General features: G+C 60.1%; 1 protein-coding gene across 4 annotated transcripts in view; it reads right to left on the bottom strand.

Annotated features, from left to right (window-relative positions):
• The window catches only part of SDK2 (sidekick cell adhesion molecule 2), a 263,407-nt gene that overhangs the window by 12,943 nt on the left and 234,421 nt on the right, over window positions 1-16,043 (bottom strand). For 3 of the 4 annotated variants that reach the window (XM_007185607.3, XM_057536210.1, XM_057536209.1), the window contains 7 exons: window positions 14,884-15,070; window positions 12,374-12,511; window positions 9,924-10,085; window positions 7,011-7,136; window positions 2,662-2,826; window positions 1,445-1,585; window positions 1,022-1,160 (listed from right to left, as the gene is read on the bottom strand). In XM_007185607.3, the coding sequence (XP_007185669.2) occupies window positions 1,022-1,160; window positions 1,445-1,585; window positions 2,662-2,826; window positions 7,011-7,136; window positions 9,924-10,085; window positions 12,374-12,511; window positions 14,884-15,070 (1,058 nt within the window). The remainder of the gene's footprint in view (window positions 1-1,021; window positions 1,161-1,444; window positions 1,586-2,661; window positions 2,827-7,010; window positions 7,137-9,923; window positions 10,086-12,373; window positions 12,512-14,883; window positions 15,071-16,043) is intronic. The other variant, XM_057536211.1, reaches the window with a different exon arrangement.

Below are 16,043 nucleotides of genomic sequence, written 5' to 3'. Positions count from 1 at the left end.
GGCCCCAGAGCCAGCCTGGCCGGCCACTGCGGCCTCAAACGGCTCTTTCTTTGGAAAGCTGGCTTTGGCAGGGGATGAGAGCGGGGCTGGCCGGCCTGCACACCCCTCCCGCTGTCCTCCTGCTGGACACACACGTCGCCTCTTCCTTCCAGGACCAGACAGAGGGAAGCTTTGTGAGCCGTGCCCGGGAGAAGCAAATCCCCCCACTCCTGCGGGCACCTCCAAGGAGCCGGGAATGTTAACAGGGCCGAGGCTGGAGAGAGGCGCCCCTGGGCCGCAGCCCCAATCCCTCCCGTGCTCCCGGGAGCCTGACACTGCCAGGTCAATCAGGTGAGGCTCACACGAGCCAAGGCAGCTGCCCCTGCCCTTGGATACAGGCAGCCTGGCCCGCCACAGCGAGTGGGGCTAGGAGGGGCCGGGGGCTGGAGAGGTGTCAGGAGGAGACAGGAGCTGGACAGCCTGGACCTTCCCTGGTTGGCTGCTCTCAAGATGCTGCCCTTTGAGGATGCGGCGGAAGCCTGTGGACTTGGGGGGCGGGTGGGAGGAAACTGTCTACAACCACAGCAGGTACGAGTAGGTACCCGGGGGAGAGGGCGTCCACACTCTGACGGCCCTCTCTTTCCGGAAGGAGGACAAGTTAAGCAGTCATGGGGGGACTCCTGCCGGGCCCACCTTCGCTGGGCGCATCTCGCCTTTAGGGCCAGTAACTATCACGGCTTCAGGCCGGTACTAGGAGCAGCTGGCCCCCAACAGCAGTCGGTGGTTTGCAGAATTGTGCAAGTGATTTGTATTCTGCTGTGTTTGGCACAAACCCTCTGTACCCACCTCCTCGTGACCTTCTCCCCAGCCCCTGTGGAGCTGCCTGGGCCCGGCTCTGTCTTCCTCGTGACCATTCCCAGTGGATGCCGCTCCAGGACAGGGCCCTGCCTGCTCTGTGGCCCTCCCAGGAGTCCCCCAGTCCCTCGGCACAGCTGGCCCCCAAACCTCCATCCCCCGGTCCCCCACGCAGAGAGCCCACTACCTGGTATACAGGCCGTTCTTTCGGCAGAAGGAGTTCTTGACTGAGAGCCGCCGGTTGTTGAGTTCTAGGGCAGGAAAACTGCTTTCATCCAAGCTCATCATCTCCCCATGGCCCAGGGCACCAGACTTGGCACTGTTCCCTGGGAAGGGAGAGGGTGGGGACTGACATCCATCACTCACTCCATCCCTTTAGACCAGGAGGCCTCCCCGTCTCCCCCATGGCTGGGCTGCCCTCCTTCTCTTGTTAGGGTCGAAACCAAAATAGGAGATGGAGATTGCGGGTAGGAACCCTAGGCTGCCACCCCCGCCCCCGGCCCAAATCAGAGCAAGTGCATTTCCAGGAGAGGGAAGACGCCGCCCTTGTCAAGAGGGAGGGAGCCCCGTGAAAGCCCCGTCCAGCCAGCAGGGCTCGGGGCCAGCTCACCTGAGTCTGTCTTCTTGGCGTACTTCTTGCTCTGGCCTCGGATGACGAGCACAAAGACCAGCAACAGGATGAAGATGAGGCCGACAAGCGCGATGACCACCAGGAACCACCACTCCTCGTAGAAGGGGTTGGCTTTCTGGGCTGCAGCAGGGAGTGGGTGTCAGCTCCGTCCTGCCTCCCAACCTCCTGCTCCAGCTGGGACCCTACCACCTGCTCTCACACGCTACGGGTAGTCGGGTCTGTGCCCTCTGAAAGGTTGGTAGGGACGGTTTCATCTCAAGGGCCAGCTCTGACCGATCAGTAAAGCGCTGCCTGGAGGGCTGTTTTGAGAAAAGTTCTGAGGTCGGTTCTAGACTCCCTAGGAAAGAGTGCTGGGATTGATTAGTGATGTCTGCTGAAGACACAGGAGGGAGGACCGGCAGCGTGTTTGCCATCTTTCCTTTCTTATTTTTCCTTGCCACCCGTGGCCCAGGGGCTACCTTGACAGACAGACCAAAGCCCCCAGTACCGTGCTCCCTGCACCCGGCCGGTACTAATCCATGCTGCTGCCTGACGGGGGCTGGCTCTTCTGTTTCAGTCTTGAAGTGTTTACTTCCCATGATTTGTTTCTATCAGGGCAAGGGTGAAACTTGCCTGGTGAGTAGACATTTTGAGTTATATTCCTGCCTTGAGGGAAGAGGCCTCGGTATTAAAAGTGGTTAGTGGTTAGATTTGGGGTCATGGGTTTCGATACTGGCATCCTCTGTGAGCTCAGAGACAATGGGAAGAGAAAGGCAAGGAGGAAGGGGAGGGATGGAGTCCTGCCCCATCGGGGAGCTGCTTGCTCAGGCCTGTGCTTCACAGGCTGCTGGCTCTGTTTTGGGGGGAGGTTTCCACGGAAACACACAGTTTATGGCCTGGTGCCCTTGAATCTCCTGGGTGATAAGCTCTGGGAGACTCTCATCTTGGTCCCGCTGATTCATCCTCAAGCCCACTGGGCCCCCTGCCCAGGGCTTCTGGAGTCCTTGAAAAGGAACCCAAAAGACCCCTGGCCCCCAGCTCCTTCCAGAGTCGAAGGCTGACTCAGGCCCTGGCCCAGGGCTCTCTGCTTCAGAGAATTGAAGCGGTCCCCACCCCAGTCTTCCGGGGCTGCTACCTCTCCTCCTTCATCCCTGCCCCAGACTCCACCACAAGGTTCTTCAGTGGGGCGCCCTCACCCCTCACCCGCAGGCCAGTACCTGGCACAGACTGGGAGGGGCTGCTGGGGGTGCCAAAGCCGTAGTCGTTGACAGCGATGACCCGGAAGTCATAGCTCACGCCTGGCTTGAGGATGTCCATGCTGAACGTGTAGGACGTCACCTCCTTGGGGATGTCTTTGATGAGGATGTCCCAGAGCCCCTCGTCTGCAGGGGCACAGAGACGGAGGTGCCCGTGAGGAGGGGCCCTGCCCGACCCTAACTGGTGCTCCCTGATGCTGGGGCCTTTTGGGTCTGCCCCTTCGACACTGAACCTCCCGTGCGTGGCACCTGGTTGGTCCTCAGGAGACATTTAAACAAAAGTATCTGACCTTTTTATTCTTTCTTTCCCTCTCTCTCTCTCTATCTGTCTAGGCTGCACCGCACAGCCTGTGGGATCTTAGTTCCCTGACCAGGGACTGAATCCAGGCCCTGGCAGTGAGAGTGCCGAGTCCTAACCACTGGACCGCCAGGGAACTCCCTCTTTTTAATTAAAATGTCTGTAAAACGTTAAAAAAATGTATAATAAAAAAAAAATGTATAATAGGCAGAAACTCCTTTAACACCTGACCCAGTATCACCATCCAGAGAAGGGGCCTCACCATTGCAGCACTTTGTGCAGAAGAAATCTACCGATCCGCTTCCCTGTCAGTAAAACATGCTGGTCTGGGCTTCCCCGGTGGCACAGTGGTTGAGAATCTGCCTGCCAATGCAGGGGACACGGGTTCGAGCCCTGGTCTGGGAAGATCCCACATGCCGCGGAGCAACTGGGCCCGTGAGCCACAACTACTGAGCCTGTGCGTCTAGAGCCTGTGCTCCGCAACAAGAGAGGCCGCGATAGTGAGAGGCCCGCGCACTGCGATGAAGAGTGGCCCCCACTTGCCGCAACTAGAGAAAGCCCTCGCACAGAGACGAAGACCCAACACAGCCAAAAATAAATAAATAAATAAATAATTAAAAAAACAAAAAACAAAAAAAAAACCCATGCTGGTCAGCATGCTTTTAAGAGGCTGCCTAATATGTTATCACAGGGGTAGACCTTCCTTTACTTAACCAGGCCCCTATTTTTCTGATCCCCCTTCTTATTCAAAACACCCACAGTAGTGGCATCAGACAAAAAGAATAGGACTTTTTAACAATCGCTGGAGGAGGGACGGGGGCTGCCTGTGAGGTTCTGGTCAAGTTGCCTGGATGTGATGGGGCTCTGTTTGGGAGCAGAGATCTGAGGAGAGTGAGGGACCGGTGAGGGCTGGAGGGGACTCCGTCCGCTCTCCCCTTATACCCCCGTCCTTTGAGCTCCTGACTTAACCTTCAGGCCTGTCCCCCTTTGTCTGTGGCTCTCTGGGCCTTGTCCTCTTGGGACATAATTCACTTCCACCTGCTTCAAAAGGAATAAGCGTGGTGCCCATGCAAGAGAAGAGGCCAGCGGCATCCTCCAGGGCCCAGTGGCAACCTCCACAGATGCTCTGTGTGGGGCCCACGGGGCTGGCTTGGCCTGGGAAAGAGGCTGAGTCCCCCTCCTGCTTGCATGAGTGCAGGGCTGATTCAGCAACCAAAGTGTCAAGCCACTTGGGCCCTGGACGGGACCCGTTTTCACATGGACCAGGGGTCCAGAGGTCTCAGAAGGGCCTTGGTGGGCTGAGCGCCCAGGTCTTCCATCCTGAGCCGCCTGCGGGTCACCCAGGCTGCCGCTGCCCTGGACCAGCTCCCACGGCACGTCCTCCACTCCTCCGGCTTCACTGTCCTTCCTTGTCTGCTTCTCAACTCCTTGGCATAAGAGCCGTCTTTCTGGCCCACAGGCTGCTCCCAGCTCGGCCATTCCCCGGGGTGGATGGATTTTGTTTTCTTCCCCACACTATTTTTTACAGATCCACCCAAGTCAGGAATCCCGGTGGAGTGGCCGTAACTCCATCACCATTTCTGAATGTTGGACCAGGAGTGCGGTGGCACCTGTGGAGGCCACCTTCCTGCCGTCCCGTCTGGGTCCCTCTGCTTGAAAGGCAGCCGTGGCGGCCCGTCTGCGTTCTGCTCTCCTTAGAAGGCTCCAGGGTCCTGAGCCTTGGCCTCATTTTCCCTCTTAATGATTCGTTTTTGGGTGCCTGCCTCATTCACATCACATCTTTCTGTTGACTGTCTCTTCTCCTCCTGCTAGGCTGTGAAATTCCTCCAGGGCAAGGATCTGCCTAATCTGTTTTTGTAGTCCAGCACAGGCATGCTTGAAGTGTTTTTGAATCAGTGAGTGCAAACCTTTCTTCCGTGGCCTTTCCATAGCATCATGAAACACAGGCCCCAATTTCAGTACTGCAGGCCCCGAAATACAAGTATTGGGGTGCAAATCCATTTTCCTCCTGTGACTTTGAAGTCTCTCATTCACCCTTGATGACAGGCACGGTGATGACAACAATGATGAAGATCAAACAGTGACACTCACTCCTTATCAAGCATCCTGGTTCCAAGGGCTTTACTGGCGGCAACGGTGAGAAGGAACACTTGTACCCATGTTACAGATGAGGAAACCGAGGCTTGGAGACAGCTGAGCTCATCCTCCCAAGGTCACAGTGGCAGCACCGGTGCTTCAGCCTTGAGATGTCTGATTCGTCCCAGCACTGAACTCCCACCCAGTGCCAAGGATGGTGCAGACCATCATCAGCGTTTCCGGGTGGGCTCGGCCAGGACCCCGCTGCCTCCCAGAAGCTGGGGGCTCCGGCCTGCTGTCTGACCCTCCTTGTTCCTCCCCACACAGGAGCAAAGGTGGAGCCGGGGCGATGGGGCCAGGCCAGAAGCTGCGGGAACATCATGCTGTGTCTCTGGCCTACAGCCCTGGGAGTTGGCATGAAAGAATCCCTCCCTGGTCTGCAGTGTCTGGCTTCTCACGTTTAGTTGGTTCCGCCCAGGAGGAAGCATAGGCGATGCAGGTAGAGCCAAGGACGCGAGCGATTCCATCCTGAGGAGGACGTACAGCCAGGGGGAGAAGCACGGCATTCCTCTCGTGCTCCATCCTCTCCTCACCACCGTCCATCCCCATCACCGGCTCTCGGGTACCACTCCGAACCCCCGCCCTTCAGGGGGTCCTGGCTTGATCCTTCCTCTGACAATCAGTCCTTGACCCCAACTGTGTGGGCCGAGTCGTGGCCCCCAAACCTGGAACACCAGGTCCCCTGCCGGGCCTCCCAGGGAACGCTGGAAGAACCACAGGGCTGAAGTCCAGGGCCAACATTCCATAGCCTGGCGCCCCGGCAGGCCAACTTGGATGGAAAAAACAGGCACAGGCCCTGGTTGAGAGAAGCACGTGGAGGTCTCCCAGCCAAGTCAGCAGCTGGCCCTGGAGGGCCGGGGAGGGACCATCTGGAGAGGGGAGGGAGCCAAGGCTGCGTGTATCTTCCGGCTACACGTTGGATCTGAGCTGCTGGATGTAATAGCTATTTGTGACTGCAGTTATTAGCCCAAGATTAAGGCAATGACAGGGTGGTAGCAGCTTCCCGGAACCGCTGGAACGAACTATTTGCTATTGAGATGTTTAGCGCTCAGCTACCCCGCGGTATTAACCACATCGCCGGGATGTGTCCGCACCCCATTAGAAGTATTAGCTACTGAGATGCCGGCTTCCCATTCCGATTAGTATTTGCTATTCGTGCTGCAGCAACACAGTCTTTTTGTTTGTTTCTCAACCTCGATGACCTAATCACAGATCCACGGAATACCGAGAACAAGCCTCCAGCCTGCGCTGGCTCTGGCACCTCTGATTAACTCAGAAACCTAGCAACGGAGGGCGCTGGCCGAGGCCGGGAGCTCCTGGGGGTAAGGGGAGCCGGAGAAGCAGGAGCCGGTGTCACCGCGACCGTGAAACAGGAGCTCGGAGGACAGCCCCCTGCAGCGACTTATCAACCGCACATCTCCTGATGGCTTTGGAAGTCCTTGTGATTCGATTTCAGGCTTGACAGGAGAGACTGGGACATGACAGGAACTGCAGTGACAGCCACGATAGCGGGGACGGGCCTCAAAGAGGCAGCTGGGTCTCCGGGGGACAGCCAGCCTCCTTGTGGAGCTCTCGTCAGCGGGGTCGTGTGGAGGACGTGGGTGCTTAGCCGATGGGAGCCCAAATCTTTGTTCTCTGGCTTCTTGGATGACCCCTACATGAGTCGGTCCTCACCTGGTGACAAGCGCTGTTCTCCGGGGCCTCCTGGGTTTTCCTTAACTAAGGGTGCAAGTCCCCGTTTCCCACTCGTCGTCACAGGGCCACCTCTAGCTTCTCCTGGGGGAGCACGAGCCCCTGCTCACGTGATGACATCAGTGCCCCAAGTGGAGGGACTCTGCTCCCGAGGGCGAGCCGGCTCAGGCCGGGCGGGACATACCTGAAGGTCTGGCCTCTATGACATAGCGGGTGATGGGACCTTTGCCGGGGTCTCCGCTGGACCAGTGGATGGCAATGGCCGAGCTGTACCGCACGATGATGGGCACTCCGGGCGGTCCGGGGGCACCTGCGAACGGCACACAGTGGGTGAGAGGAGGCGTGGGAGCCGGAACAGGCGCCCAGCCTGTCTTCCTGAGCTCCAGCAGGAGGTGCTGGACGCCAAAACCAACCTCGGCCAGGGGCTCCAGACACCTGCACGTGCCGAGGCCCAAGGAGTGCATCTTGGCCAGGCCTGCAGGATCTGACTTATCCTCTGCCAGGTCACCCACAGCCCCTGCACTCCAGGAGAGGTATATGTGATGATGGCAGAAAGGTTCCCAGCTGCGTTTGCTGTAAGGCCAGGCCAGAGAGCAGGCCAGGGCTGCAGGAGGATTTGGAGCCTTTGCGTCCAACAGGGAGAAGAACCTGGCCCTGCTGTTGGCTCTCCTGGGGTGACAGGTGCATCAGGGCAGCTGCCTGTTAGGTCGGCCACGCGGGGTACTGGCCCCAGGGGCCAGAGCAGGAGACAGAAGTTCGCCTCTGCAGTGAGAGGAGTGAGGCTGTGCTCTCTGCTAAGGGTCCTGTACCCCTTCTTCCCCGGGGTGCCCTGCAGCACCGGCTCCCACTGCCCCCAGGGCCCCTGTCTGCTGTTCCCCGCGACACCTGGAGCCCTGTACCCCCAGGGCCTGGCACACAGTAGGTGCTTCCTAGGTGCTTATGGGACGAGGGAGTGAGCCAGGGAGTGAGGGGGTGGGTAACTGGCTGGCCCGGTGGCCCCTGCGGACGCCTGCGGGGAAAGGAGCTGAGAGCCCAGCTTCCGACTGACGACCCTCCGGGCCTGCGAAGGCTTGCAGCCGGACAGCAAGCCAGAGACTCACTACCACAGCGTGGCGGCCCACTGCCCAGCCTGCGTCCAGCACCGCCCGTGACCTCAGAGGGCCTCACTGCCTTCCTTCCCGTCCCCCTTCCTCCCCTAACGAGCATCCTGCCCACAGCACAGGGCAAAGACGGCTGAGGGATGGGGGGCGGGGGACACAGCCCGAGGGAGATGTGAGGGGTGGGGCAGGGGCCCTGGGGACCCCGAGTTCTCATTCCGCACAGGACAGCACTCGGGGCTGAGAGGCTCTGGCATCTCCTCCTGGGCTAGAAGCTTCCAGCATTTCCAGCATTGCCCAGCCTGGAGGGAAAGGGACGCCCAGCTGCACATCCGCCCTTGCTGACCCCTCCGCCGCCGGGTGGGCGCAGCTCAGTGCTTTCTCAGAGCCCCCTCCGCCCAGCTCTGTACCACCCCCTCTGGATCCCCCCGCGCCCGCCCTGGGTCACTTCAAGCCTCCGGTTAGAACCCCCTGTCCTCCAGGCGGCCCTCTCCTGTCCCCATGCCACTGCTCTGTCCTTCTTGTCTCTGCCAGCTCGCTTCCTGCTTTTGTCTCCCAAGGAAGCCAAGCTGGCTCAGGTGAGAGGTGCTGGGGGGAGGGGGGGAGGCTGGGGGCAGGTAGAGGGCAGAGGCGGGGCAGGGGGCAGCTCCCTGGCAATCTTCTCCCTGCAGCCCTGCAGGCTTTGTTCCAACAGAGCCCAGGAGCCAGAGAGCTTTTCTGCAGAACAAGAGGCAGGGAAGAGAAAGTGCCCAGGAAGAGAAAGTGAAGGGGGGGCCCCCCGGGGGGGCCCCCCCCCCCCCCGCCTTGAACTAGCCTCTGGGCAAACCCGACAGGCAGGTGAGGCAGGCTCTGCAGGCCCAGCTCTCCCCGCAGCTGCTCTCCCAGCCCGGGGCTGAGCTGGGGCCCCGTCCACTCCTGGCTGATGGGCAGCGGCTCTCCCAGCCCGGGGCTGAGCTGGGGCCCGGTCCACTCCTGGCTGATGGGCAGCGGCTCTCCCAGCCCGGGGCTGAGCTGGGGCCCCGTCCACTCCTGGCTGACAGGCCGGGAAGACGGGGAGGACGGATTTCAGGGGGAGTCTGGGGTGGGCTGTGTACTTTCTCCGAGGGGGAAGTTTGGAGTGGCTGGGAGGTGGCTTCTATGTTTGGGAGGGGACACGCTGCATGGGTGACAGAGACTCCGGGGAGCTAAGCCTCAACCTCAAGTTGCCCTGAAGAATTCCCCCAGCCTGACAATGACCCCAAGAGGCATCGCAAAACCCAAACCAAGCTATTCTTTCCTCCCTGGTCGCCGGTGCTCCCCTCCCTCCCCCCCCCTCCCCACAGGCCCAGTGCACAGGGCCTAGCCTGTAACTGCATGGCTCCTTTCTTGCCCTGCCCCCAACCCTGCCCCTCGGTCACCTCTGTCCAGGAAGGATGCAGCCAGCAGGTGCCCCCTGGCCCTGGCCAGTGTCATCTTCCCAAGCCTGAAGACCCCCAGAGCATGGGTTCTCACAGTGGGTAGCAAAGAGCTACCTCAGCTCTCGTTCAAATGCACATTCCCAGGGTGTCTGCACAGAGATGCTGAACTTCCTGGGACCCAGAACTCTGTACTTATCACAGGAACCCCGGGGGATCTGACATCAGCGGCACCTTGAGAAACACTCCACAGCCCGGCCGGCCTTCCCTCACGCCTGGACACCCACCCCTTCCCATCCTGCTCTGCCACAGCTTCGGAATTCTGCAGATGCCGGTCTGTATTCCCATGCATCCATCTGAATGCCGCACCCCCATGAAGTCTTCTGGGATCTCCCCCTTTAAATGCCCCCCTTTCTCCTCCCCCCTTCCTCCCCCCAGGCCCACCCCGTACAACCCCAGGGACCCACGTGCTCCACCAGAGACCCCGCCTTGCTCAACTCTGCACCCCCAGGCTCCAGCATGGCTCTGGGCACCCCCTTCCGACTTGGGGGGCTGAACACTGTGTATGGAGACAGCAGCCCCTGCGTCCACCCAAGGCTCCCCTACCTTCTCCGGGGCCCGTGGTGACGTTGGCTTCGATCTCGGGCCCGTAGGTGAAGGTCTTGGCTCTGATACGGAACCTGTAGGTCATCCCCTCCGCCAGGTCCTTCACCTTCAGCCACAGAGGGCTGCTGCCCTTCACGTCCACTGTCACGATCTTACTGACTCCTGGGGGAGGGGGGGACACACAGCATGTAGGGCCGGGGGAGGCCATGGGAGAGGAGCGGCAGGTGCTGGCCAGGGGCTGCACCCCCTTGGAGTTAGGCTGGGACAAGCACCCTTGGCCACACAGAGTGTTTTCCAGACTGCTCTCAGAACACAGCCCTGCAGGCTGTTCTCAAGAATATATACGTACTGCCTGCCTGCCTGCCTGCCTGTCTGTTGACTGAAAACCCAGAGGGTCCTTTAGCATCTGGGGGGAAGAAACAACTCACCATCTTGCTTAACTTAACCACTGTACACCAAACACATTTCACCCCGTTTTTGGTCCCCCACGTTCCATCCCATAGAATTCAAATCCCAAGGATCATCTTCCGGCAAGTGCTTCTGTAAAGACACCACTGTCCAGAGCTGGAAGGGACACCGGTGCAGCCGCCCCTGGAGCCCAGGACAACCTCAGCTCCGCCTGGGCTTCCTCCTTTCTCCTGTGCCAGCAAGAGCCAGGAGCCCACACCGGGCCCTCCACCAGCTGAGCCCGCCAGGCTCTTCAGGGCAAAAGTGAGGAAGCTACAGCACTCCAAATCTCAGCAACGAGAGGGGAGGCCTGGATGGCTTCCAGGAGGTGAGGGTTTGCGCGCTGTGACTCGCAAGTCAAAATCCTCCCGACCGCCTGCCTCCCCAGGACCGGGTTTCCTCTCTCATGCACACCAAGCAGCCGGTCACCCCCGGGAGACAGGCTTTGTGGCCAGCAGGCTGGGCTCAGACCCCAGAGCTGCCTAGGGGGGTCTCTGAGCATGTCTCCTACCCTGGCTTCGCTTTATTCTACTGAGTGAGGGCATCAATGGCATCTTAGGCCAGGTGTTATGAGATTAAATAAAATAACAGAGCATCTGGCTCAGGGTTGGGGCCCAGTGTATTGAATGAATGAAGTCCTGATGGACAGAAAGGTGGGCGATCTCGAGGGGCTTCCTGAAGGAGTGATGTACCCGTGGGGTCACGTGGTGATGTACCCTGGGACCCGGAACAGCAGCCCTGGGTACCTGCCCCTCGACTTTTCTGAGCAAACCCTTCGTTGGCCTGGGCCTCAGTTTTCCCTACAGGGAAGCAGGGGTTGCTGCATCCTCGCGGGGCCTGTTTGCTGGACTGAGGCACAGACAGGCAAGGTGGCCGTGCCCCGCCAGGTGCGGATCCCGGGAGCCACCGCAGCAAGAGCCGTCTGTCCCCCTGCGTCTCGTCCCCGTGACCTCTGTCCTCTCCATCCTTCCGTGGGAGAGGTGGCCCCTTTCCTGCATCCTGCACCCGACCACCCCTCTTCCTGGGGCCCAGCTCCCCCTTGGGACCTCCAGACCCGGCGAACTACTGGCACGCAGGTTGGGCCGGGAAGACTGAGGGCCATTGTTCCCTCGGCTGACCCAGAACTGCTGGCCGCCTCGGCTCCCAGGGCCCCGCCCCTTGTTCTCGTCAGGTTCCACTGTCGGGGAGGGGTGACCCCAGAAGCGGTCACCTCTAGCCACCAGGGTGCCACCTGGTAGGCCAGCCATACCCCTTAGGCCTCGCTGGGCTCTGGAACTGGACATAGGCCACCAGGGGTGCAATCTCCTTCCTGCCTTTCTAAGCAAACAGCAGTAATCTTGGCCAAGGGGGGTCAGCAGGTGGAGGGGCCCAGGAGTGGGGCAGGGTCCCGACCGGGGCCTGGATGGACGGGGCGGGGCTGGGGCTGTGGGGAGGGCACTGAGGAACAGGGCGCAGGGCAAGCGGGAGGGAGGCTAGTTGCCGAGCAACAGGCTTGAGCTGAGGTTCCCAGAGGGCAGCGGGGCCGCAGTGACTCCCGGAGTTGTGCACCTTCCCGGGGAGAGGTTCCAAGGCTCTTATCGGATTCTCAGAGGGGTTCCTGACCCCGCGAAAGGCAGAGAAGAACTAACCCGGAGGAAGGCTGAGCCCCTAAGGTTGGCGGGCACACGTAGGACAGGACCATCAGGGGATGGTCCATCTTTATTACCCATCTCGGGATACTGTATTTTGCCCAGGGGTCCCTCCGCTCCTCCCCACGTCCATCCACTGAAGGGGAGAATGTATTTTAAAGTTCTCTCCCAGGATTCAGGAGGCCAGGGCTACTGTTCCAATTTTGCCTCCAACTTGCCACTGTTTCACCTTGGTGATGCCCCGGCCTGTTGGGGCCTCGTTCTCCGTTTGTAAGCAGGGAGGGTCTCATGGCATGGCTCTGCGTGGTGATCACGGAGGGGACCTGTGCAGAGGGCGGGTTTGGGGAGCTCCGCGGGAGGGAGGGCCCCACTCACCGTCCACGGGGGTGCAGGGCTCGTACACCAGCCGGTAGCCCTCCAGGACACCGTTGGGGAACTGCGGAGCCTCCCAGGACACGTTCACTGAGGTGGTGGTCAGCTCACTGAACTTGACCGAGCTGGGGGCGCTGGGGGCTGGGGGGAGACAGCAGAGGGGCTTTGTTTCCTCCTTCCTGGAGGTTCAAAACCCTGGGTTTGGTTCCAAGGAACCAGCAGGGGCGTTTGGGCCCGGGAAGCAGCAGAAAGCAGGGCTTCCTGCCAGAGAGGGTGGGAGGGGTCACTAGAGGTCACTGGACCCCCTCCCCTCCCCCGCTGACGTCATTAGCATTCTTTCCAACATCAGAGTCCAAGTACTGGGAGAAAAGGGGACTTTCTTTTCCCTGAAGTTGGAGAATGCAGGCTTCCTCCCGCGAAGTGGCCCTGAGCCCTGGCTAAGAGCGCAGGACACGCCTGGACTGCACCCCCGGGGTCCCTGCGGGGCCGGGCGATGCCCTGGCTTCCCTGGTGGAGGAGGTTGGGGGGTGCCTGGGCCTCAGAGCATCAGGTGGGCTCTAAGCAACCTGCCAGAACTGCCATGCACATGGCCTTTCTCCTGTCCCTGGGGCCCCAGGGATTACTGCCGAGAAAGACCACGCTGTCTGGGGCAGCCAGAGCCAGGAACGGTCAACTCTCCGGAAGAGAAGCTTTCTTGGCCCAAGAATCCCGGAGTGACCCCAGAAACATCGGGGGGAGAGGTCGGAGGGGGAGGACAGAGAGGAAGGGAAGGCAACGTCAACGTGCAGCATCCAGAGCTGGCTCCAGGGGGACGACCGGGCTCTTATTGTCCGGAGCCGCCCGCCCACGGAGCCGGAGCTCATCCGGGCCGCTTCCGCTCCAGCCCCGGGAGGCAGCGTCAGGGAGCCGTCTCTGAAGGACGGAGGCCAGCTCTGGAGGCCCTTCCTGCCTCCCCTCTGTTAGAGGGACGTGAGACAGAACACTCTGTCCTGCTGACGGAAGCGTCCAGGCTCCCAGGGGCTCACATCCGGCCGATGACACTGACAGAGAGCAGTGGGGACAGACAGGCCGGCAGGCAGGCAGGCAGACAGACCGATCGACCCTCGGGAGCCAGAGCTCATCCCCAAAGAGGACAATACTTAGGAACTGACTCCACGGGGGTCTCACTCTGTCTTTAAGAGAAAGGTAATTGACAGAATGGGAAACAGCAGGTTGGAAAAGATGCTTAAAGTCAGAAGGCCTGTATTCACATCCACGAGGAGAAAACTCGACGGCAGGCAAAGAAGGGGACCGAAGCCATGAAGACAGCCCAGGACATGCTCAGATATCCTGAGCTCTAGTCTCTGCTCCCCCACGGAGCAGCTGGGGGACCTTAGGGGAGAAGCATCACTTCCCAGGCCACCCTTGCTCAGCGTGAAACTGGGTAACTCCTGCCCTGCCCGTCCTCAGGGCTTCCGGAAAGATCAAGTGTACTGTTGCCAGAGAAGTGGCTTTGGAAACTATCTAGAGGGCTGGCTCTGCACGTGTGGGCTGCAGGATTCTTAGCCTCGCCCACTCCTCTGCCCCGCCCTACCGTCCAGCCTCCTAATTGGCCTCCCTGCCTCCCTCCTCTCCCCTCCATCAGCCTGTCCCTGGTACAGCAGCCAGAGCGATCTTTTATAAACACAAACAGATCCTGTTGCCCCAATGCTTATCCCCACCGATGGCTCCCCGTCACGCTTAGAGTTAATCCTAAACTTCCTTCCAAGGCCCCCAGACCCTCTACCACCTGACTCTTACTCACGTTCTTTCAAGCCACCTGGCCTTCTCTCTTTTCTCTAATCCCCTCCAGCCTCCAGGCCTTTGCACCTGCTGGCCCCTCTGCCCGGAACACCCCTCCTCCAGAACTTCCCGCGGCTGGCCTCTTCTTCTCACTGAAATCTCAGCTCAGATGTCAGCCACTCAGCGAGCCCTCCGCAGGCGAACCCATCCGAAGCCATCTGTCCGCCCCCTGCCTCAGTCCTTAGCTCGCTCACACCCACTGCCACCTGAGGTTAATTCATCGAGATGCTTGTTTATGATCCGACTCCCTGCCTAGGAGGGGGCCCTTGTTGGTTTCATTCACCGTCGTGTTCCCAGCACATGGTACAGTGCGGGCCCATAGAGAATGCTCAGTAAATACTGGTGGAGGGAACAAAGCCAGGGAGACATGAGAAGGTCAGGTGGGAACAGGCAGGGAGCTGAAGGGGGCTGGCTGGGCATGGACTGGCCATCGGCAAGGCGGGCTACCGGGGGAAGATGGGGGGAGGAAGGGCGAGATCTGGGGGCCGCTCCAAGGCTTTCTGGGGACAGCGCCCCTCTTCTGAGCACACATCTAGGCCCCTCTGGGTGGGCGGCGCTCTCCCACTCTGGAGGGCATCCCATGGGGCCCGGGGACCCACCCAGATCGCTCAGCTGCCTCCACTCCCCCATGAGCCCGGACGCCAGGTGCCCCCCGCCTTCCCCGCCGTCTGTCCCTCCAGTCTCTCTCCCACCTGCTTGCTGGGTCTGGCCCCGGGCCGGGGTGCTCCGAGGCCCGTCCCCCGCGGCGTTGAAGGCTGCCACGCTGACCATGTAGGCAGTGTAGCCGGTCAGGTTCTTGAGCTTGACGCTATTCTCGGCCAGGAAAAGTGTCTTCACCCGCTCCGTGAGGTTCCGCCGCTGGGCCTCCCAAAAATAAATCTGTGGGCACAGAGGATCTGGAGTGAGGGAGACAGTCACCCGGCTTCCCCCCCTTGCCCCCGCCTGATCCCAGGGTCTCAGACACACCTTCTTTCGTACCATCCACACACCTGGATGGCAGGTGTGAGTCGCCCAAGAAATAGTATAGGTGTATTTAAGAGCTGTTTTAGAAACCCTTCCAGAGTGTTCCCTTTCACAGCTAATCCTTCAGTCTCTGCTAGACTGTAAACCCCACAAGGGCACAGACCCCATGCGTCTGTTCACTGCAGTGCCTGCAGGACTTAGCACAGCATGGGCACGGTCGGCCCTCAGAATATTGCCACTGTAGGAATAACTCAATTCTGCTCTGCAGGACCCTGAGTGCAGTGTAGGTAGCCTGCTGGGGCGGAGTCTATCTCAAACCCAGCCGAGAGTTGAGAGTCGGGTTTGGGTACCAGCCCATCGGCATCACCTAGGAGCTGCTTAGGGATGCAGTGTCAGCCCACCCCGGACCTGTGGCATCAGCATCTGCAGGTTGACAAGGCCCCCGGGGACACACATGACAGCGGGCACAGCCCACTGTAGAGGCAGGCAGGCCTGGGCTGACCCCAGCGCACCACTGACTTGCCCAGGTGACTTCTCTGAGCCGCAGTTGTGTCGTCCGTATAGTGGGGGTCACAGACCCCCACTTCCCAAAACCAAGGTGAGGTGCAAAGGTCGTAAAGAGAAGGAAGACACGGCAATTCTGCAGGAAGTTTTAGTCGAGGAGCGCAGCAGGTGTCCACAGTGCTTCCAGTAATAGTTGAACCCCTGCACAACACGGGTTTGAACTGCCCGGGTCCACTTCTACGCGGATTTTTCTCAATAGACAGGTGCAGTACAACAGGATCTGCGGTTGGTTGAATCCGCGGATGCAGAACTGCGGATACAGAGAGCCGACTGGGACTTGAACATCCGCAGAGTTTGGTATTATCCACAGTGGGTTCTGGAACTG

This window comes from Balaenoptera acutorostrata, chromosome 20, assembly GCF_949987535.1.
Source record: "Balaenoptera acutorostrata chromosome 20, mBalAcu1.1, whole genome shotgun sequence".
NCBI lineage: Eukaryota > Metazoa > Chordata > Mammalia > Artiodactyla > Balaenopteridae > Balaenoptera > Balaenoptera acutorostrata.
This window is presented reverse-complemented; position numbering and strand designations above follow the sequence as displayed.